Here is a 22,549-nt window from a genome sequence, read left to right on the forward strand (position 1 = left end):
GAGTGCAGAGTGGATCTGGTACCCATCAAGCACCTAAACTGTAAAAACAGAAAGAACTGCGGATGCTGTAAATCAGAAGCAAAAACAGAAGTTGCTGGAAAAGCTCAGCAGGTCTGGCAGTATCTATGAAGAAAAAAAAAATCAGAGTTAACGTTTCAGGTCCAGTGACCCTTCCTCAGAACTTGGGCACTTAAACGGTCATCTGGCAGATTTTTGGTGAATCACTCCTTGGGGTAACGATGACCTGCCTTGACTGAAGATGCAAGTCATTCGGAGGCCAGCAGACATGGCGAGCAGCATGCTGCTTCAGAGGCTGAGTTGGGGGTGGAACAGCAACTCAGAAGTCTAGGAGCAGTTGGCAAAGTAAGTTACTTTTGTGAGGCATCTTGGAATTGGTTGTGGGGAATCAGGATTTAAGGCAAAGGCAGGGAAGTGGCTTTCAGCTACCCTCATTTGTATCCCCCAATATCCATGATTGGGGCTGATCAAGCCCAAGGCTAAACCCTCACCCACCCCCAAAAATGGCAGGTAGGCTATTCCATTATATCAGTCAAAGGGGCTGCCAGTGTTCCCTCCTGTTAGAAATACAGGCAATCTTGATGGTGGCATGAGGAGATCATTAATTGGTTATTGAGGGCCTAAATTGGTGACGACTAGGAAGGTGGAACTTGAATTTTCCCTCCCATAACCTAATCCTCTGTGATGGGAAGAGGGTGTGTATCCCTGTTGCCAACCAATAACCATCTTCCACACCCCACATCACTTCTCCAGCACATTGCAGACTGCTTCTCAGGTAGGGAATCCTACACCCTAAGGCCAATACTGATGTTTTTGAATATCATATATACTTAAAAATGATACACATTTAATTTTTAAATAATAGGATCCAGATGTGCATACTGAGATGGGTATTTAATACAAGGCTCTGAGAAGTCAAGTCTAAAATACATATATCTAAATTTCAAGTAAGTTTTTTTTTAAATTTCAGAACACTTTACACAAGAACAATCCTTCTTTAACTTCTTGCAGATTCATGGACATTTAATAAGTAAAAGGTTATTCAATGATTTAACCATCCCAAAGCCACTGGACTAAGCACTTTCAGGTATCACAGTATTCTTTTAATAAAATGATTCACATTGAATATAGAAATATAAATGGAAAACAGTATTGTACATATGCAAAAATCAAAAATGAAGTTTTCACATCCACTGACAGGTATCCACCTCTGTCAGGTAACAAATGTTTAAGCAAGAACAATTTTGAAAAATCTTTCATTAGATAATTATTGTCACTGAAACTGTTAACAAAAAGCTCCAGAACATAAGCCATCAGCACATTATGGGAGTTTGACTAGTTATCTTCTGTTTCCTTTGAGGGTTGCAGAACTTTTAAAGGGATCAAATTCATCCTGGGAACAAATGCATAACATTGATACGATTAGAACAAATCCTTCTCAACATTAGATTATCAGAATTCTAGATCACTTAACACCACATTATCAATTAGGATGTGACTTCCAGAAATTCAAATCAAATTTCATGTTTATTCAATATTCACATTTTGAATAAGCAATTAACCTCTTAACTTGTGCAGTGGTCAATGTTAATGTACATTAATGTAGGTACATTAACATACAGAATTAACACTTAGTTATGTTGGAAGAACAATGTTTCTAAGATGCAAAAGTGTTATTTTGGTAAACTGCCGTATTGGTTAACTCAGTCTGTTATTGCCAAATTAACTGCAGGTACAAAACATCCAAAACATCAAAATGTCTTTAGCCAATTAAAAGGGATTACTCAGTAAAATGAATAAATGATTTCAAAGATGTGTTGATTGGTTTCAACTTCTATGCACTAAAATTGATTGAGTCATTTATGACGGAGTGCTATCTTCTTTATATAGCTTAAAAAACAGTTCATCTTAATGCTACTTTCAATAAAAATTTATGAAGTACAAACATTTATGAAGCAGTTTGTTGTAGAAAAATAGTCTAAGGCTCATCAAAGGAGTGTGGAAAATAACTGTGAGGCTAAAAGGTTGGAATGGATGCCTAAAAGTTCGGTCCAAGAAATTTCTGCTGAAGATCACCTTAAAGTAGCATCTTTTACATGTTTGGATCACTTCTGAGGACTTCCGAAAACACTTCACAGCATATTAAGGACTTTGGGAGGTGCAGTCACCTTACATAGACAAACATGATAGCCATTTTTCATTCATTAAGGACTCACAACCAATACTGAGATAAATGGCTAGATTGCTGGTTTGCCTTTGTTCGTTGAGGAATAAATATTCATCAAAACACCAAGAGGATTCCCAATTCTCTAATTTGAATTGCACTGTGGGAAAGTTTATCAAGTGAATCAGGAAACAAGGTTTCTATTCAATGTTTCATTCAAAAGATGACACGCTGGATTTTTGCAGAGTCACGGAGATCCATGGACCTACAAAATGGTGGACAGAATTCCAAAATTCCGGCCCAGATTCCTAGTGCCTGCACATATTCCAACAAAGAGAATGCTTTGAGGGAGTTTGTATCTCAGTCAAATATCCATAATGAGATTTGGTTGAGAATCCAGGCTCCTATAAAACTTTCACCTCATTGAAGCATGGAAGTACAAAAAATTGCTTTACTGGTGACTTTAATTTCTTAGATTTTTTTTAATCCATGGTTCAATAACTAATTACAGAAGTTAAAGACATATGAAGAGCCTATTGTTTCTGTCATTAATACTTGAAAGGTCTGGCTGATTGCTGATATTACACTCCCGTACAAGTGGCAGGGTCAGTTTTTGTTTTAGAAAACTTTTCTGAGCAGTTCCACATATAATCGTGGAAGTGTCATGAGTTGATATGCAGGGTATGAGACACCATGGGGCCACAGGGCTTAATTTTCCAGAAAACAACCAACAAAATCCTGGAAAATTGACATAAGCCTTTTAAACAGCCCACCTCGACCAACAGCAGACCCTGTTGCTAGTTCCAGGGAAAATAGCCCCAGCCTATTCAGCCTCTCCCTATAACTCAAATCCTTCAGTCCCACCAACATCCTTTAAATCTTTTCAGCACCCTTTCAAGTTTAACAACATCTTTCCTATGGAAGGACAACCAGAAATATACACAGTATTCTGAAAGCGGCCTCACCAATGTCCTGTACAGCCACATCATAACCTCCCAACTCCTATACCCAATGTTCTGACCAATGAATGCAAACATGCTAAATGTCTTCTTCACCACCTATCTACAGTGACTCCACTTTCAAGGAACTATGCACTTGCTCCCTTAGGTCTCTTTGTTCAGCAATGCTCCCCAGGGGCCTACCATTAAGTGTATAAGTCCTGCTCTGGTTTGTCTTATCAAAATGCAACACCTTACATTTATCTAAATTAAACTCCACTCCTTGTCCCATTGGCCCATATGATCAAGGACCTATTGTATTCTGAGATAATCATCTTCATTGTCCACCTCACCACCTATTTTGGTGTTATCTGCAAATTACTAATATTATGGACCAGACCAAACCCCCTCAAACTATTCAGAAGATAGTTCAGACTCTAAATTTTTTCTTAAAGGTTCATGTAAGGTGTTGTGTTCCAGATTTGATTGGTCGAACTACTGAATTTAAACAAAACCACACTTTATTCATCTACTTTAGCTAAAATGGAACAAAAGAAAGAAGGAATTCAAATAACTTAATTCTATTGGAAAACTTAACAGAATAATTGATACACCAACTCTTACTAATTAACTGTTCCAACATAGCAACATGCCATAAACACACCCTTGGCAAAAGGCAAGTTCAGGAAACAGACTGTATCACATGTAACTCCCAAAGTCCAAGAAGAAAAAAAAATCAAGAGAAAATTCTGAGAGTGTAACAGCCAGGAGAGATTTACTGCAGCTTCTAACCCTGCTGAGACCCCAGCAACAACTGCTGAAAGCTAAAACTAAAAATCCCAGTTCTGAGAGAGTTTGACCACACCCATTCAGGCTGCTTCTCTTGTTTCAACTTTTAAAAAAAAGTTCAAGGTGTCACAAGCTGTTTATTCTAGTAGACTGCTGGGCACCTCTACTTAAAAACTCTTTTAAAAAACAAATCAGGACAAAATAACCTCTTAAAGCCATTGTATCATCACAGTAACCATGCCTCCTATATTCACATGCAAATCATTTATATAAAATGACAAAAAGCAGTGAACCCAACATCCTTGTGGCTCACCACTGGTCACAGGCCTCCAGTTCAAAAAGCAACCTTCTACCACCACTCTGTCTCCTACCTCCAAACCAATTTTTTATCCAATTGGCTAGCTCCCCTGGATTCCATGTCATATGACCTACCCTCACTAACCAGTCTACCACATGAAATCTTGTCGAACGCTTTGCTGAAGTCCATATAGACAATGTCTACAGCTCTGCCCTCATCAATCATCTTTATTACCTCTTCAGAAAACTCAATCAAGTTAGTGAGATATGATTTCCCATGCACAAAGCTATGTTGACTCTTCCTAAATCAGTCTTTGCCTTTCCAAATACATGTAAATCCTGTCCCTCAGAATCCCTTCCAACATCTTACCCACCACTGACTTAAGGCTCACTGGTCTATAGTTCCCTGGCTCTTCCTTAGTGCCTTTCTTAAATAATGGCACATTAACCAGCCTCCAGTCATCCAGCACCTCACCCGTGGTTGTCGATGATACCAATATCCCAGCAAGGGGCTGAGCCATATCTTCTCCAGCTTCTCACAAAGTTCTGGGAAATACCTGATCGGGTCCCAGGGATTTATCTATCTTTATGTGTTCTCTAACCTCCAGCAACTCCTCTTCTGTAATATCAACTCTTTTCAAGATATCACCATTTATTTCCCCAAGATCTGTTTGGGGCCACTGCTGTTTGTCATTTTTATAAATGACCTGGATGAGGGCGTAGAAGGATGGGTTAGTAAATTTGCGGATGACACTAAAGTTGGTGGAGTTGTGGATAGTGCGGAAGGATGTTGCAGGTTACAGAGGGACATAGATAAGCTGCAGAGCTGGGCTGAGAGGTGGCAAATGGAGTTTAATGCGGAAAAGTGTGAGGTGATTCACTTTGGAAGGAGTAACAGGAATACAGAGTACTGGGCTAATGGTAAGATTCTTGGTAGTGTGGATGAGCAGAGAGATCTCAGTGTCCATGTGCATAGATCCCTGAAAGTTGCCACCCAGGTTGATAGCGTTGTTAAGAAGGCATACGGTGTGTTAGGTTTTATTGGTAGAGGGATTGAGTTTCGGAGCCATGAGGTCATGTTGCAGCTGTACAAAACTCTGGTGCGGCCTGGAGAGATTATTGCGTACAGTTCTGGTCACCGCATTATAGGAAGGATGTGGAAGCATTGGAAAGGGTGCAGAGGAGATTTACCAGGATGTTGCCTGGTATGGAGGGAAGGTCTTATGAAGAAAGGCTGAGGGACTTGAGGCTGTTTTCGTTAGAGAGAAGAAGGTTAAGAGGTGACTTAATAAGAGACATACAAGATGACCAGAGGATTAGATAGGGTGGACAGTGGGAGCCTTTTTCCTCGGATGGTGATGGCTAGCACGAGGGGACATAGCTTTAAACTGAGGGGTGATAGATATAGGACAGATGTCAGAGGGTACTCGGAGAGTAGTAAGGACGTGGAATGTCCTGCCTGCAAAAGTAGTAGACTCGCCAACTTTAAGGGCATTTAAATGGTCATTGGATAAACATATGGATGATAATGGAATAGTGTAGGTTAGATGGGCTTCAGATTGGTTTCACAGGTCGGCGCAACATCGAGGACCGAAGGGCCTGTACTGCGCTGTAATGTTCTATGTTCTAAGTTCCCTAGCTTCCATGTCCTTCCCCACAGTAAATACTGATGTGAAATAAACCAAACTGCACAATAAAAATTATTTATGCTTTATATATCACAGCATGCTCTAACAGCAAAATGAGCATGTTCTAGTATTATTCAAATATTTTTAAAAATGTCTTCTGTCAAAGTGACTTTAGGTTTTCCATACATTGGTTTGCTAACTTAGTTTCACCTATTGTCAAGCATGTTTCGGTGGACTTTATTAAAGCACGATCATTAAAATTGCACCAGGGTTTTCTTGGTTACTGCTGTGAAAACCAAACTAAAATTCACAATAAAATTACAAGATATTAGCTAAGATTTGCAACCATTATCAAGTAGTTGTTGTGCTCTGCATAAGAAAATCAGTCAACTTATTTCAATCATATGCTGCTGTGAAATTCAGTTCCAAATTCTGCCCCTATTTATGAAGTATGAATGCTTATGCTTTATTAACAGGTCTTCCCTACCTGTTCTGCTACCTTTAGTAATTTATGCATATAAACAACCAGGACATTCTGCTCCAGCGTACTTTTTAGAGTAGTATCCTACCTCCATGCTCTTTGTACCAAAGTGCATCACTGCACACAGCTCTGCACTGAATTTTATCCAATTGTGTCATCAATATTATGCCACCTTTCAGATGGACAGCAAGTTCTAACCTTCAGAATCCCTCATCTGCCACAAAGCCAAATAAAACAGAATAACCAAGCAGTATTATCCCTTTTAAGCCCAAGGTGTTAGAAGTTGTTATGAGCACCAGCATCGCAAATGCTTTCGACTAAACCATAGCAGCATTCACCTCCCAGTAGTAAAAGACTTAGTTGGTTTAATGTCAAGGTAGATAAGGTTTTAGAAACAATAGTCAAGGATAAAAAAGACACTTTGAGAGATTCTAGTTAATTAATAATCTGTTAAAGGCAGGTTGTACTCAACTAACACAATCAAATACTTTGATGAAGAAAAGAAAAAGTTGATGACAAAGTACTAGATAAAAGACAGGGTAACAAAATTGAAGCTTATGGAATAGGGAGGTCAACATCGCCTTGAAAAAAGACAGAATTAGGACAGAACATAGTGAGATGTGGTAAATGATCATTTGTTTAGACGGAAGATGCTAGTCAGTGATGTTTCCGAAGGGTCAGTGCTATGACAACAGTTCCTTAGTTTATTTATATTAATGGTTTGAATCCTGCGTTACTGATTAAAACTTCAAAATCTACCAATGCTACTGAACTTTGGAGGTGTGGCATCTGCGATAGGACATAGATAATTGAACAGAATGTGCAGACAAGTAGCAGATGGAATTTAATTCAGCTGTTCTGATGAAAGATCATTCATCTGAAACATTAACTCTGTTTCTCTCCACAGATGTTGCCTGACCTGCTGAACACCATCAATTAGTGTGTTTAACACAGTAAACAAATCAAGAGGGAGAAAACTAGAAATTACCTCATCATCATTGTCATCATAAAAATTTACTCCTTTAGACTGGTTTTGAGAACCTCTTCTATTGAAAGATCCTGACCTGCTTGAATTCCTTTTTAAATGAAATAAGATCACAATCAACAACTAGAATCATTATCCATCTGTAAGAAATTCAAAAGGGCTGTTTCATAAAAAAAAACACATGCATTTCTGTAATACATATATTAAATGACATCTAAAGTGGGAGTCAGTCTTGTGATGTAATAGATAGCATCAATTCCTACTGACTGCAGTTTTGCTAGCCCTCCTTGACACTATATTTGGTCAAATGCTGCCTTGAACTCAACAGCAGTCACTCTCACCCCACCTCTTGAGAATTCAGCTCTTTCAGCCATATTTCAGTGCAGTCAAACAACTTTTAATGGCTCAACCTTAACCTGAGCACAGCATCGGCCCTTCGTCAACACCCATATATTTGCTCTCAGGCTGCGCTTCCAATGCCCTTCCCACAGTATCTTAAACAAACTGTTCTGTTTTCCAGTTTAGCCTTAGTACTCATGGTAAGTTCCAATTATGTGAAACATCATGATATCAGAAAATCTCAGGTAATGATGACATCCTGGTTTCTCCTGCCCTTGTGACATGTGATGTTTGTCACATGCATTTCAAAGCTGCTACTGCACCATTGTGCTAATATGACATGAAGACAATTTGGCGAAAGAAAATCTGTTAAAAATAAAGAAGGGTGGTGGGGGGTGCAGAACCTGACTGCTGAAGACTGTTGAGGCTGCAATGAAAATCTGTAGATCGCTGCTGTACAGCAGCGCTGGATGTAATTTACACAGCTTCCTCTATGTACCCCATTCTCCATTAGCAGAGAAACCCTTGGCTGGCAGGCAGACTTTGCAGTTTTAAAACCGGAGAAAAATGTGCAAAGAAAATTGCTCTACTCCAATGCTGCATGTTACCTGACCACACCTCAATGAAGAAACATGACTTTAAAAACCCAACTACTATACCTGAGTAACCCAATTTTAAATCACTGAAAATAGAAACTATACTGAGTCATTTACTAGTTTGACTGGTTTCTAATATTAGTTGTCTTGTAGATTGTTGACTTTGCAATAAACAAAACATTTCAAAACCATTTAATTAGTCTCTGTACATGAAGAAAAGCAGTTTATTTTGAAGACATGCTTGAATGGCCGCACATGGGGGAAACTGCCCTCAGCACGCTATTCTTACAATTTGCAGCCCTGATTACTTTTATAGGCAAAGCCAGGTACAGGTAAAATGATCAAATTTACAGCATCTGAAGTTTTTTTTTTAAACTTCTGATGTTTTACTTATTTCATCTGCGGATGACCTCAACAGCGTGGATTCAATTCCTGTTCCAGCTGAGATTGCCATGAAGGTCCCATCTCCTTCATGTCATGCCCTAGCCTAAGGTGTGGTGATCCTCAGGTTAAGCCACCAACAGTCATCTCTCTTTAATGAGAGAGAGCGAGAGTTAAGCAGCGCATTTAAAATTGATTTTTGAAGCCTGCAATACCCTGTATTGCTTTCATTAAACTGATTCTATTATTATCTGTCTACAAAACAGATGTACTGTACATTTTCAAACATGGAAATCAGCAAATTTGAGATGTCCTGAAGTCTCCAGCTGATATTCATTTCCAAATTAATAGCTCTGTTACCATCATTTGCTGCGACTATATGACAACAAAGTATGCATACCCCTGATTTTGTTTTGAGAAACTGGATAGACAAGGTTCTTCCATATCTGAATCATCACCAATTATGACCTGTAAAATAAAATTTAACAAATACCATTATAAAATTTTGAAAACCCTGAAAATACTTTGAAATACAAACAGAAAATGCTGGAAATATATAGTAAAACTGCTGAATCTGTGGAGACAGAACATTCATAGATGGGATATAATACTCATCCTGAAAGTGGTCTGGGAATTGGGAAGGGGGCTATTTGGATGTGAAGTGACGGGTGGAGCTAAGGAGATTCCTAACTTGCAGCAGATGAAGTCATAAACTTGTATCATCATGAGTACATGCATACATGAAAAGGGCAAATGCTCCAGCCATGTATTTATTTTGCTGACTCAGTTGGGAATTTTACAAGCAGTACCCTTGCCCAAGATCTTTCTTCTCCTGTACCCTCAATTCGTCAATGCTCATTAAACATCTATTATTATTTCTTTTGGCTTCTCTCTCTCCATCTCATCACAACTGCAATATGAACTAAACCCACCACAGTATATGAGAAAAAGAAGGGTGGGAGAGGGGTAAATAGTTGGTGTCCTCCACTTTGCACAATGCCACCCCTCCATCCAACCGCCAAATGTACAATCTCTCTTTCTTCTGGTCCATCCATCGACTCTGGTGGAAAAAATAAACGCCACCCCACACTCACCTGCCTTCTACTGCTCAGTGTATTATGGTAGTGGAAGTAAGTTGAGGTCCTGAAGTAGCCAATCTGTCTCCACTGGCATTCAGCAGTGGCAGGTGGGCATTTATTGGTCTTTTTGACCATTAGACTTTAGGGTAGGCAGACTACAGGGCACCTCACCTCCTCCATAATACTGCGGGGACCAAATGGGATTGGGTAGGAAGGTGTAGGTTCCTAATTGTCATGTGCCACTCATGACTAAAACATACTTAAAGAAGGGCTACAAAATCTGCCTTAATGTGGTTGGAATACCAAACTTTGTCTTGACTCTATATGCCATGCTAGGTCATCATTTAACTTTTAATTTTTAATCAGATTTCATTTTGATTTCAAATTACACCACCTGCCACGGTGGGATTTAAACCGGTTTTCCAGTGCATTACCTGGGTCTCTGGATTACTAGTCCAGCAACAATGCCACTGCGCCATTACCTCCCTCCTAAATGTTCCTATCCTCTAACGCCCCTCAACCTGAATGCTACACCTTGGTCTTGATTCCCAGTTGCATGGTCGTGGTAAATTGATCAGCATATATGAAATGATCTTTTGTGATATAAATTATAGATGATTAAACGGTTACCTCCTCAGAAGGACTTTGATGCCAAGTCTGCGCTGGGCGCCGGCTCGATCTTTTAAAAGCTGAAAGAAAGATTGTTTGGTTACTGATAATTAATTAATTAATCAATTAAATAAATTTAAAAAATTTTGTTATACAACAGAAAAATTATAATCAAGCCACAAGTAAAATGGCTGTTTCAAAACCTACAACTTTTTCTACAAACATTTAATTGTTTTCAGAAGTTAGTCATATCCCACGGCATTGCCCATGGTGGTCTAGGATTGCAGCATAGTTTCTGGTGCTTAACCAACTTAATTTGTTGTTTATATGTCATAGCAAACTTTGCTCAAGTAATATATATCATTTGATTGACACATGCTAAAATACTCTGTAAAAATATAACTATTATTTTAATACCATCTACTTACTACTTTAAATTGCTTGCATCAACAATAGTTTGTACAAACTATGATTTTCATAATTTGAAGTCAGTTTCATCAAATTACTAGATAATTTAAAGTTTATGAATATAAAGTTCGACTTTGACTAAGAGCAGACAGTTAAATTTGTGTTTCTTCTTGTTATTTCCTGTGGTAGATTTCTAGTTCATGTTGAAGCCGCACTATCAAAATTCAAGCTCACAGATATATAAATCATAAGTATCAAAACACCTCAAATACCCACATTTGTCCATCCATTGCTAAGAAACACGGCCTCAAATAACATGCAACAGCTTAACCAATATAACATTAATGAAGTTGTTTCAAATCCAGAACTTTCTGATCATAACTATTCATTATAATGTTTATACCTAGCCATCCTGTGAGAAATTGATTTTGGTACATTCCAGTTAAGGAACGAAAACTACAACCCCCATTTAGCACACCGCGTTATTAAACTTCCCAAGAAAAGGATTATGCTGTATGATTATGCTTCTTCAGTGTTAATGAGTTTCCCTGTCAATTGCATTGCGTGGCATTGCATGTAATTTTTGCCCGGCTATCATTTGATACGAGTGATGTACCTGATGATTTTAATTATGGAAGGGCTATAACTTGAATTCATGTAGCTCATTTCTTCCTCCACGTCAGACACCACTTGGAAGACGCACTGATGTTAGCAACACTTCACGTGTACTCCAGGTGGGGAACTTCAATATTCATCATCTCAAGTGGCTTGGTTGCACCACCACTGACCAAGCTGAACAAGATTGGAAGGACATATCCCTGGAGGTATACAGGGGATATAGGAGTTTACTGAAGAAGAAAATCAGGAGGGCGAAAAGGGGACAAGAGATAGCTTTGGCTGAGAAGATTAGGGTCAATCCAAAGAGATTCTTTTAAGTATATTAAAGAAAAAAAAAAAAAGAGTAACTAGAGATAGAATAGGACCCCTCAAGGACCAAAGTGGAGATGTATGTGTGGAGCTGCAGGAGATGGGCGAGGTCGTCAATGAATATTTCTCCTCTGTATTTACTGTGGAGAAAGGCATGAAGAATTGGGAACTTGGGCAAGTTAGTGGCAACATTTGGGGGACAGGCATTTTCACAAAAAGGAGGTGTTGGAAGTATTAGAATGTATGAAGGCGGATAAATCTCCTGGTCCTGACCAGAGGTATCCAAGAACAAAGAAAATTACAGCACAGGAACAGGCCCTTCGGCCCTCCAAGCCTGCACCGACATGCTGCCCGTCACAACTAAGACCCCCTACCCTTCCGGGGACCGTAACCCTCTATTCCCATCCTATTCATATATTTGTCAAGTCGCACTTTAAAAGTCACTACAGTACCTGCTTCCATTACCTCCCCCGGCTGCGAATTCCAGGCACCCACCACCCTCTGTGTAAAAAAACTTGCCTCATACATCACCTTTAAACGTTGCGCCTCACACCTTAAACCTATGGCCCCTAGTAATTGACACTTCCACCCTGGGAAAAAGCTTCTGACTGTCCACTCTGTCCATGCCCTTTATAATCTTGTAGGCCTCTATTGGGTCGCCCCTCAATCTCTGTCATTCCAGTGCGAACAACCCAAGTTTCTCCAACCTCTCTTCATGGCTAATGCCCTCCATACCAGGAAACATCCTGGTAAATCTTTTCTGTACCCTCTCCAAAGCCACACATCCTTCTGGTAGTGTGGTGACCGGAATTGAACACAATATTCCAACTGCAGCCTAATTAAGGTTCTTTAAAGCTGCAACATTATCTGTCAATTTTTAAACTCAATGCCCCGGCTGTTGAAGGCAAGCATGTCATACGCCTTGTTGACGACCTTCTCCACCTGTGTTGCCACTTTCAATGACCTGTGTACCTATACATCCAGATCCCTCTGCCTATTAGTACTCTTAAGGGTTCTGCCATTTACTGTATATTTTCCATCTGGATCAGACCTTCCAAAATGCATTACCTCATATTTTTCCAGATTAAACTCCATCTGCCATCTCACTGCCCAAGTACCAACCGATCTATATCCTGCTGTATCCTTTGACGGTCCTTATTGCTATCTGCAATTCTACCACCATCAGCAAACTTACTAATCAGACCAGTTACATTTTCTTCCAAATCATTTATATATATTTCAAAAAGCAAGGTCCCAACACTGATCCTTAAGGAACACCACTAGTCACACTCCTCCATTCAGAAACACACCCTTCCACTGCTACCCTCTGTCTTCTATGACCGAGCCAGTTTTTTAAATCCATCTTGCAAGCTCACTTCTGACCCTGTGCGACTTTACCTCCTGTATCGGCCTAACATGAGGGACCTTGTCAAAGGCTTTAATGAATTCCATGTAGACAACATCCACTGCCCTACCCTCATCAATCATCTTCGTCACTTCCTCAAAAATCTCAACCAAGTTAGGGAGACACGACCTCCCCTTCACAAAATCATGTTGCCTCTTGCTAGTACGTCCACTTATTTCCAAGTGGGAGTAAATACTGTCTCAAAGAATCCTCGCCAATAATTTCCTTACCAATGATATAAGGCTCATGGCCTGTAATTGGCTGGATTATCCTTGCCACCCTTAAGCAACGGAACAACATTGGAGAATAGCCAATCCTCGGAGGCCTCCCTCGTAGCCAGTGAGGATACAAAGATTTCCCTCAAGGCCCCAGCAATTTCCTCCCTTGCCTCTCAGTATTCTGGGGTATTGGGGACTTGTCAAACTTAATGTTTTTCAAGACCCCAGTACCTCCTCCCTTTTGATCTCAACATGACCCAAACTATCTACACACCCTTCCCCAGGCTCATCATCCACCAAATCCTTCTCTCTGGTGAATACTGATGCAAAGTACTCATCTAATACCTTGCCCATTTCCTCTGGCACCACACAAATTCCCTTCCCTGTCCTTGAGTGGGACAACCCTCTGCCTGGCTACCCTCTTGCTCTTTATACATGTATAAAAAGCCTTGGGATTTTCCTTAATCCTGTTGGCCAATGACTTTTCATGACCCCTTTTAACCCTCCTGACTCCTTGCTTAAGCTTCTTTCAACTTTCCTTGTATTCCACCCTTGCTTTATGTGTTCCCAGCCTCCTAGCCTTGATAAATGCTTCCTTTTTCTTTTTGATTAGGCTCACACTATCTCTCGTTATCCAAGGTTCCCCAAACTTGCCATACTTATCCTTCATCCTTAAAGGAATGTGCCGGTCCGGAGTTCCCAGCAACTTACACTTGAAAACCTCCCACATACCGTATGTTGATTTACCCTCAAACATCTGCCTCCAATCTATATTCTTTAGTTCCTGCCTAATATTGTTGTAATTAACCTTTCCACAATTTAGCACCTTCACCTGACAACTACACCTATCTTTATCCATCAATAGCTTAAAGCTTACTGAATTGTGATCACTGTTCCTGAGCTGCTCCCCTACTGAGACGTTGACCACCTAGCCAGACTTATTCCCCAATACTAGGTCCAGTACGGCCCCTTTCCTAGTTGGACTACTTACTGTTTCAAGCAGCCCTCCTGGATGCTCCTTACAAATGTAACAGGGGTTTTGATTATTAAATGTCTTTGAAGCATTTCCAACAGGGAACGGCTAATTTAGCATCTGCTTTCTTAAAAAGCGATTACATAGTCATACATTGTGACATGAATTTAATTTCCCAGTGCTGTGGTGGTTCTTGCCCTCCTATATAGCTCTAAGAATGGACTGTCTACAGTAGACACCTCAAGCCGGTGGAGCAGTACCACCAACACTGCCTGCACAAGATCCTGCGAATCCACCCCAAAGAAAGACACATCAACACCAGCATCCTTGATCAGGCCAACATCTCCAGCATTGAGGCACTTGACCACCTTGATCGGCTGCATTTGGCTGGGCACATCGTCCTCATGACTGAGATGAGACTCCCCGAGCAGGTATTCTACTCCCAGCTCTGAAATGGCAGGTGAACCCCAGGTGGACAGAGGAACTGCTTCAGTGATACCCTCAAAGATTTCACTGGCGAAGTTCAGCATTCCCACAGACAACTGGAAATCAGAGGCCAGAGTTTGTCTAAATTGGATGAGGAGAATCCGGGAAGGCATCAAGCAGACTGAGACTTGACATCATGTAGAAGTGGAAGTCAGGCCCCAACAGTGTAAGGAGCACACTGCTACATCAGTGCCTCACCCACCCCTTTCCACAACCAGCTTCTGCCCCAAGTGTAACAGAACCTCTGCAGCAGTCTGTACAGCCATTACGGACTCACCCTGAGAGTTGAAGACAGTCATCCTCAACCTCATCCTAGTTCTGAGGAAAGGTCACCAGACCCGAAACATTAACTCTGATTTTTTTTCCACAGATGCTGCCAGACTGAATGAGCTTTTCTAGCAACTTCTGTTTTTGTTCCTGATTTACAGCATCTGCAGTTCTTTCATTTTTTATCCTCACTCTAATGATGAATTTAATCTTATCCCTGCATCTATTTGTGTGAAGAAAGTACCGTTCAAAGAACATTAAGAAGTTTAAGCATTTGATCAGTCTTGTGGCCTTTGCTTGAAGATTTAAAAGAACTGAATAATTTGACTGGATTTTTTTTTGTGGTGAATGCTATCTTTTGAATATATTTTTAAAACTTGCCCAGTGAACCAAATTATTTCAAAATTCGTTTATTTTACTTAGTGAAATATTCCTGCAAACAAATAGGCTGATAGGAAGGCTTCTGCATTGATATATATTGTTCAGGTGCCTCAAATGTTCCAAAGAACTTCACAACTAATTAAAACACATCTGGAATGCAATGATTGTCATAGTAAATTGGCTGCCAATTTTGCCTATGTCAAGGTCACAAAAAAAGCAATGAGATAAATGATGAAATAATTCATTTTTAATGATGTTGGTTGAAGATTCCTCGAGAACACGACAGAGTAGATGTGGAAAGGTTGTTTCCCTACGTGGGAAATCCAAGACCACAGGGCATAATCTCAGAATGAGAGGTTGCCCATTTAAGTCAGATGAGGAATTTCTTCTCCCAGAAGGTCATGAATCTGTCGAATTCTTTACCACAAAAGGTCTGGGTCTGGATCACTAAGTATGTTAAAATCTGAGGTAGACAGATTTTTGATCAGAAAGGGAACCAAGGGTTATAGGAAAAGGCACAAACGTAGAGTTGAGTGCTATTCAGATCAGCCATGATCTTACTGAATGGTTGAGCAGACTCGATGGGGAGCACAATCAACTTCTGCTCCTCTATCTTATGATCTTGTGAAAACAAAGGTTTGGCCAGGACATTTAGAGAACTCCCTGCTCTTTTTTGAATCATGGCACAGGATTTCGTACACTAGAGTTGGCAAATTGAGTATGGCATCTCATCCCAAAAATAGCTTCCCTAAATTTTCAAAATTCCATTATAAATCAAAGGCGCCAATGAACAAAAGATCGTGTATATCTAATTGTGGTACATTGCTCACTAAAGAATTCCTGAGCCTCCGACCATATTCTTCTCCTCTCTTCTTTACTGAATGTGGTCACCAAATTCGATCTTCTGAAGGTAATTTAGTGATTATCTTCTCCCCTGCAGACATAATATAATTTGAGTGGTCACCCCACCAATGTGCACTGAACAAAAATATATATGCACACAAATGGAAAGTACGCTGGAAAACCAGTGTACTACAAAAGGAATCCTGTCAATAATTTTGACGTTTGCTCCAGTCCAAAGATAAGCCACAGAGGGAAGCCAGAGAACAGAAAATGTGCAATGTAATTTTAAGTCTACAACAATTCATTCAACTTTTTTTCATTCAACTATTTAATAGCGTACCCATATACAAAGTAATACAGATAATGTACTGTTCAGCAGAACACTAACAATCTGCTTTAAATGCTAGTTTAATGCTTACTTTTGCAAAGTTAACTGCAGTGGGGAATAAAGATACTGAGTTCTGTAAGCAACCTCATTATAGTATAAAATATATGTTACATTTTGAATAAAGATTAATATTCAAATTATACGCAGTGGTTTGCAGACATATAAATTGACCTACCATCCATGATTAACAAATTCTTTACAGGAGTAACAACTGGAGCTTTGTAAGTCCTGCTGGAGACTTTTATTTCGTTGCCAGTTTCTCTTCCACTGCTCCCTAATGAACCAAAGAAGAGGATTATTTAATATCTCCACAACTTGCAGTATTGACAAATATTACCAGAACAATACAATTTTTGCAGTTATTTTCCATCAGGTCAGAAACGTCTCCTTTAACATTTTGAAAAACAGACACCACTTTAGGTTGGAACAAAAGCTGTTAAACAAGTAAAATTATGGTTAGAAGCATTAAGAATTTTTCAAGTTTGGAATAAAAGTTCACAGTTCAATTTAAATTACCAACTGATCGATGTTTGCGTAGTTCTTGTGGACTCATTACCTAATATGGACTATTTCAGTTACCTACAAAATGAACAGCGTGTGCTTTGGAAACAATCACTGACAAATTTTCTCCTTCAATAAACATCACTTAAATGGATATGAAGCAAAGACAAAACATATCACAGATCACGATGTGCAAGTCAATTATTTTATATTCATTCATGGATGAGGGTGTTGCTGGCTAGGCCAGCATTTATTACCTATCCCAAAGGCCAGTTAAGAGTCAACCAAATTGCTGTGGGTCTGGAGTCACATGTAGGCCAGATCACGTAAGGTTAGCAGTTTCCTTCCCTAAAGGACATTAGTGAAGGTTTTTCCGACAATCAACAATGGTTTTATGGCCATCATTAAACTCTTAATTCCAGATTTGTATTGCATTCAAATTCCACAGTCTGCCATGGCAGGTTTTGAATTCAGAACATTACCTGGGTCTTTGGATTAACAGTCCAGTGATAACACCACTAGGCCATCACCTCCCCATAAAACTGAACAAATACTTCTAAGAATGGGGATTAATTTATAAACTGAGTATAAAATGTGAATCACCAGTGTAAGTGGGCAAAATGAAATAGGCAAAAGAAAAAAGTACTGTTGTTTCCTCTCCTTGTGAAGAGTTATGAACATGAACCTTGAATAGCTTGCTGAGACACATAAGACACATATCCAAAAAACTGAATTATGTATGTTAAAGCCCTCTCGTAAGTTGCAGTTTGGAGTTACTTTTTAAACAGGTGCCTCTTGATCTCATTCCTTATGTTACATCCCATATTAACAAGTTGTATTCTTTGCACAAAGAATAGTGGGATGCCTATACCACAAAGCAATCCATGAATTCACTCTATCCTTATCCATCCAACCGTTGTCAAAAATGTACACAAAAACACCAGCGAAAATTGACATTTGAAAATTACTATACGTTTTACGACATCCCTACAGTCTAGTACCATTCTGAATCTTGTCTTCTAGTGTCCATTGGTTTTCACTAAAACTGTTTTTGAAAGTTTCCATTCCATTGTTTAAATGCTTGGCAGATTGAAATTCATAGTCAATGCGGCATAGTTTGTATTGATGTGTTTGCCACTGTCTGATGAATTACTAGAAACTGGTTATTTTGGCATCATGGTCTCTTGGTACTCTGAATGGTGTTTTGCCACAAAGCTGACATTTTTCATCCATAAGAAATGGCTTCACCAACCAGCTGTTGCTCTGAAATCTTTGCTGGTCTGATTTGGGCCATTTAAGTGACAATATACCTATTCCACTTCTGTTGACAATGTAACCATTCCGACAATTTTGGAGAGTTCACTTCGATGCATGCTTCTCAAGATTAGGTCAGTGGCTGGTCCCTCTTCAAGGGTGATTTCTTCTTCCATTGTATTCACTAACACCAAATTCTCTTGTTGCACTATATTTTTTGATAATTTAGCAAATGTTATGAGAATTTTAGCTTTAAACCACCGACAAATTTCATTTTATTTTGCTGAGAGTACCCATTTGGGTTCATTGTTCATCATGCATAACTTTAAAAGGGAAGCTTTTAACTTAATTTTGATAAAAATACTACGAAAATCTACGATGAATAAAAAGAAGGTCCCTATGGGAACTTTCCTTCATTAGTTTTAATAACCAAGAGAAGAGAGAAACACAATTACTAACTTACATAAATAAGGCCTATCTACTGCCATTCATTATCATGTGGAATTATCTGTACCATTAGCATAATGACTTTTACAATGAATGCACCCCTAACACAGCTCACAAAATTGACTAAACTGACCTAACGGAGGGAAGCATATTTGGGCGAGTTATACAGTTTTGGGATATGTTTGGGACTCTACCACAAATGAAAACAATGACTCACAATATGGTAACTGGATTGTTATAATCTGTTTTTAATTTATTATTTTAAGGACTGCATTCTTTGTAGTTTTAAAGGGGCATAAAGCAGTTATATACGATTAGCAAGGAGATAATTATAGCTACAACATTACAAAAACTGTTCCAAGTCTATCCAAACTTCCAAAAAACCTTTAACAAGTCATCTTAAACGAAGTTATTTCATAATATGGATTTTTGTGCTATCAATAGAAATCTGAAACACTGGATTAGTACTTGACTGCAATTCCACAGCTGAGGCTTTATAGTTAACAGATGTAGCTCAACTTAAGAGACACATTAATAGTGGTGTGCCCTAGGCATTGGGCCCAAGTTCACTACTCTTCGTGTTTTTAATAAACATCTCAGCATTGTGGAGAGTACAGTTAGCGGTCTGGAGATGACACCAAAATCTGTGCAAGGATTAAAGCAACAAAAGACAAATGAAATCAAATTAATAAAGATTTAGATGTGCTTGGGAATGGGCCATGATCAGGTCAACAGACATGAAAGAGATCATAAATTGTTTTAAAGGCAATACATCTTGACTAGTTTTAAATAGACTATGCCAGGCTAAATATGGCTGCTATCAATCACACGATTTGCAAATTTGTTAGAACTCCGGAAATTTCCATCAATATAAATTCAAGGAAAAACTAAAACACCATTCTCCTGAAGCCTTGAACTCTTTATTTTCAATAAATCCACAAAAGAAAGTAGACAACATGTTTTCCCAGCCAAGAGTGGCAACAAAAAGAGACATAAAAACTATTCTGCTGTAAAAAGCCCGATTGTTCACATCTACCTCATAAAACATGTACTGGTTTTTGTTAATATTAATATATTTGGCCCATTCAGGAACCATGTTACACGATCAAAACATATCTGGTCTCAGAAGAGATCAATCATAATTTCTGAACCCCATGATCTCAAACTGCTGGTAACATGGTATTGTAGACAGATTCAGTCAACATAAAACTGGACTCTGCCTGAAAGCTAAGTCTGCCTCAAGTCCAAGTCTCCTCAAGACCTAGTTTCTGTGAAAGAAACATCGCATTCCCCTGAAAAGTGAAACAATTCTTTATGCTAATCTCATATGGCTGCACTTCCATCACATTAAAAAGGAAATCTCCAACTCCTGCCTTGGCTAGCTGAATCTGCCCGAATTTGAGCACCACTGGGAAATAGCCCTCACTGGCCACCAACTTTCTGGACTCTGAATTAATATTAATTTCTTCAGGTTTTAACGTTATTCCCTTTCCTTTCAGTGTGTACGTTGTTAGAGGTCACTTTAAAGTTGGACTTCACAAACCGAGGACAAACAGAGGACAAACTGCTCCTCATATGACAAGCCTGCATATGACAGAGGGTTTTGAAGATGCTCTGACATATGAGGGCTTGTCATATGAGCAGTTGAGAACTTTGGGTCATACTCAAGGGAGCTCAGAAGGATGAGGGGGTATCTGATTGAAAGTTACAGGATACTGAGAGGCTTGGATAACATGGATATGGAGAAGGTGCTCCCACAAGAAAGACAGATTAGGACTCAGGGTACAGCCTCAGGGGTGAAGAGACAATTCTTTACAGCTGAGCTGACCAATACTGCCGGGAGTCCGTGTATCACAAATGATGCTTGCAGCTTCTCACTCGTCATCTGAGTTTGCTGAACGAACTTTATGCATGTCCAACCACTTTGAATGGGTGTCCACAATGAGCACAAACATGACGCCCATGAACACTGCGCCCATGAAAGGACCAGAATAGTCAATATGCAACTGACTCCAGGGTTTACCTGGTCGTTGTCACGAATGTGGCGGCGCTGCTGGTGGGAATTTTTGTCCTTGTTGGCACTCTGGGCACTACTCCACCAATGCAGCTACCAACCCCAGCCACCAGACATAGCTTCTTGCTAACACCTTCATCTTGGAAACCCCTGGATGACCCTGATGGAGTTCAGCCAATATCTGGCGGTGACCTTTACTCAGAACAATCACCCTTGCTCCCCATAGTAATCTGCCATCCTCTATGGTGATCTGGACTTGCCGGGTCCGGAAAGGTTTCAGTCCGGGTTGCAATGGCCCTTCTGTTTCACCATTACCACAGCTGTTTCAGTTTCACTAAGACGGGATCTTTTTGTGTCCACATTTGGATATTGTCAGTGGTGACTGGGTATACAAGAAATTTAAAACCAAAATGGACTCTTCCAGGGGAGGTACTACCGGTGGAGTATCTGCCAGAGGGAGGCAGCTCAGGGCATCCGCATTAGCCACTTGGCTTCCTGGACGGAGTTCTAGCTTGTACTCGCTGAATTCTACCGGAAGCTATGGGCGGCACTGCCTTGTCATCTTTCAGTACCCCTAGTAGGGGTTTCTCATCTATTACTATGACAAATTCCCATCCATAAGTGTACTGGTGGAACTTCTGCACACCAAAGATAACCGCCAAACCTACCTTCTCTATCTGGGCATATATATGTTCGGCATCAGCCAAAGTCCGGGAAGCATATGTTATCAGGTGTTCCTTTCTGTTTGGCCACCAGTGACCCAATACTACCCCGATGCCGTAAGGGGAGGCATCACATGTCAGCACTACCTCTTACATCGCATCGTAGTGGGCCAACACCTTAGATGTCAATAGCTGCTTTTTCACTTTCCTAAACACTACTTCTTGGCTATGCGACCATTTCCAAGGCTGACCCTTTTCTGCAGCAGGTAGAAGGGTGCCGAGATGGAGGCCAGGTTACCTCTGAATTTTCCGTAATAATTCACTAACCCAAGGAAAGTACTAAGCTCTGGTACGCACATGGGAGCCGGGACTATTTTGATTGCCCTCACTTTCTCTCCCAACAGTTTTGTTGACTCTGTAACCCAAGCAGGTCACTTAGGGCGCCTAGAACACACATTTTTCCTTTCTAAGGCACATGCATGCCTGACAGAAATGTTTAAGCACAATGCCGAAGTTCTCCAAGAATGTCGTTCAGATAAACGGCAACCTGGGGTAGACCTTGTAAAATGTTCTCCATAGTTGGCTGGAAAAGGGCGCAGGCTGGTGATACCCCAAATGGCAGTCTTGTATATTGGTATAAGCCCTTATGGGTATTACTTGTAGCGTGCATCCAGTTGCAGTTGCAGGTAGGTGTACCTCATGTCCAGCTTTGTAAAGGATAGCACCCTCACCAACTTTGTGTACAAGTCCTCTATGCGATTGGATTGGATATTTATCCAGCTGCGAGAAGCGGTTTACCATTTGCTTAAAATCCCCACAAAGATGAACTGAGCCGTCAGGCTTCACAATCGGTATGACCAGTGCTGCCCATTCTGCTTTGATGATTCCTTCACTCTCCAGCCTCCTGATTTCTGTCTCTACTTTGCCTGCAAGGCAATAAGCACTGGGTAGGCCTTGCAAAATCTTTGAACTGTTTCCTGGTCAACATGTAAAGTGGCTTTGGCCCCATTGATAGTCCCAAGCTCTTCCTGAAATACTCCTGGGTATTTCACTAGGACTTCACTGAGGCAG

The 22,549-nt window shown here is 40.1% G+C and overlaps 1 protein-coding gene across 1 annotated transcript in view; it reads right to left on the bottom strand.

Moving 5' to 3' along the window:
• Positions 1 to 1,099: 1,099 nt before the first annotated feature.
• The window catches only part of mre11a (MRE11 homolog A, double strand break repair nuclease), a 90,481-nt gene continuing 69,031 nt past the window's right edge, over positions 1,100 to 22,549 (bottom strand). Inside the window, exons 13-17 of the mRNA XM_048598396.1 lie at positions 16,776 to 16,874; positions 10,326 to 10,384; positions 9,017 to 9,084; positions 7,304 to 7,391; positions 1,100 to 1,411 (exon numbers count right to left, since the gene is read on the bottom strand). Coding sequence (XP_048454353.1) covers positions 1,358 to 1,411; positions 7,304 to 7,391; positions 9,017 to 9,084; positions 10,326 to 10,384; positions 16,776 to 16,874 — 368 coding nt within the window. The 3' untranslated portion in view covers positions 1,100 to 1,357. The remainder of the gene's footprint in view (positions 1,412 to 7,303; positions 7,392 to 9,016; positions 9,085 to 10,325; positions 10,385 to 16,775; positions 16,875 to 22,549) is intronic.

The sequence above is a fragment of the Rhincodon typus genome, chromosome 6 (genome assembly GCF_021869965.1).
Source record: "Rhincodon typus isolate 14 chromosome 6, sRhiTyp1.1, whole genome shotgun sequence".
Taxonomy (NCBI): domain Eukaryota; kingdom Metazoa; phylum Chordata; class Chondrichthyes; order Orectolobiformes; family Rhincodontidae; genus Rhincodon; species Rhincodon typus.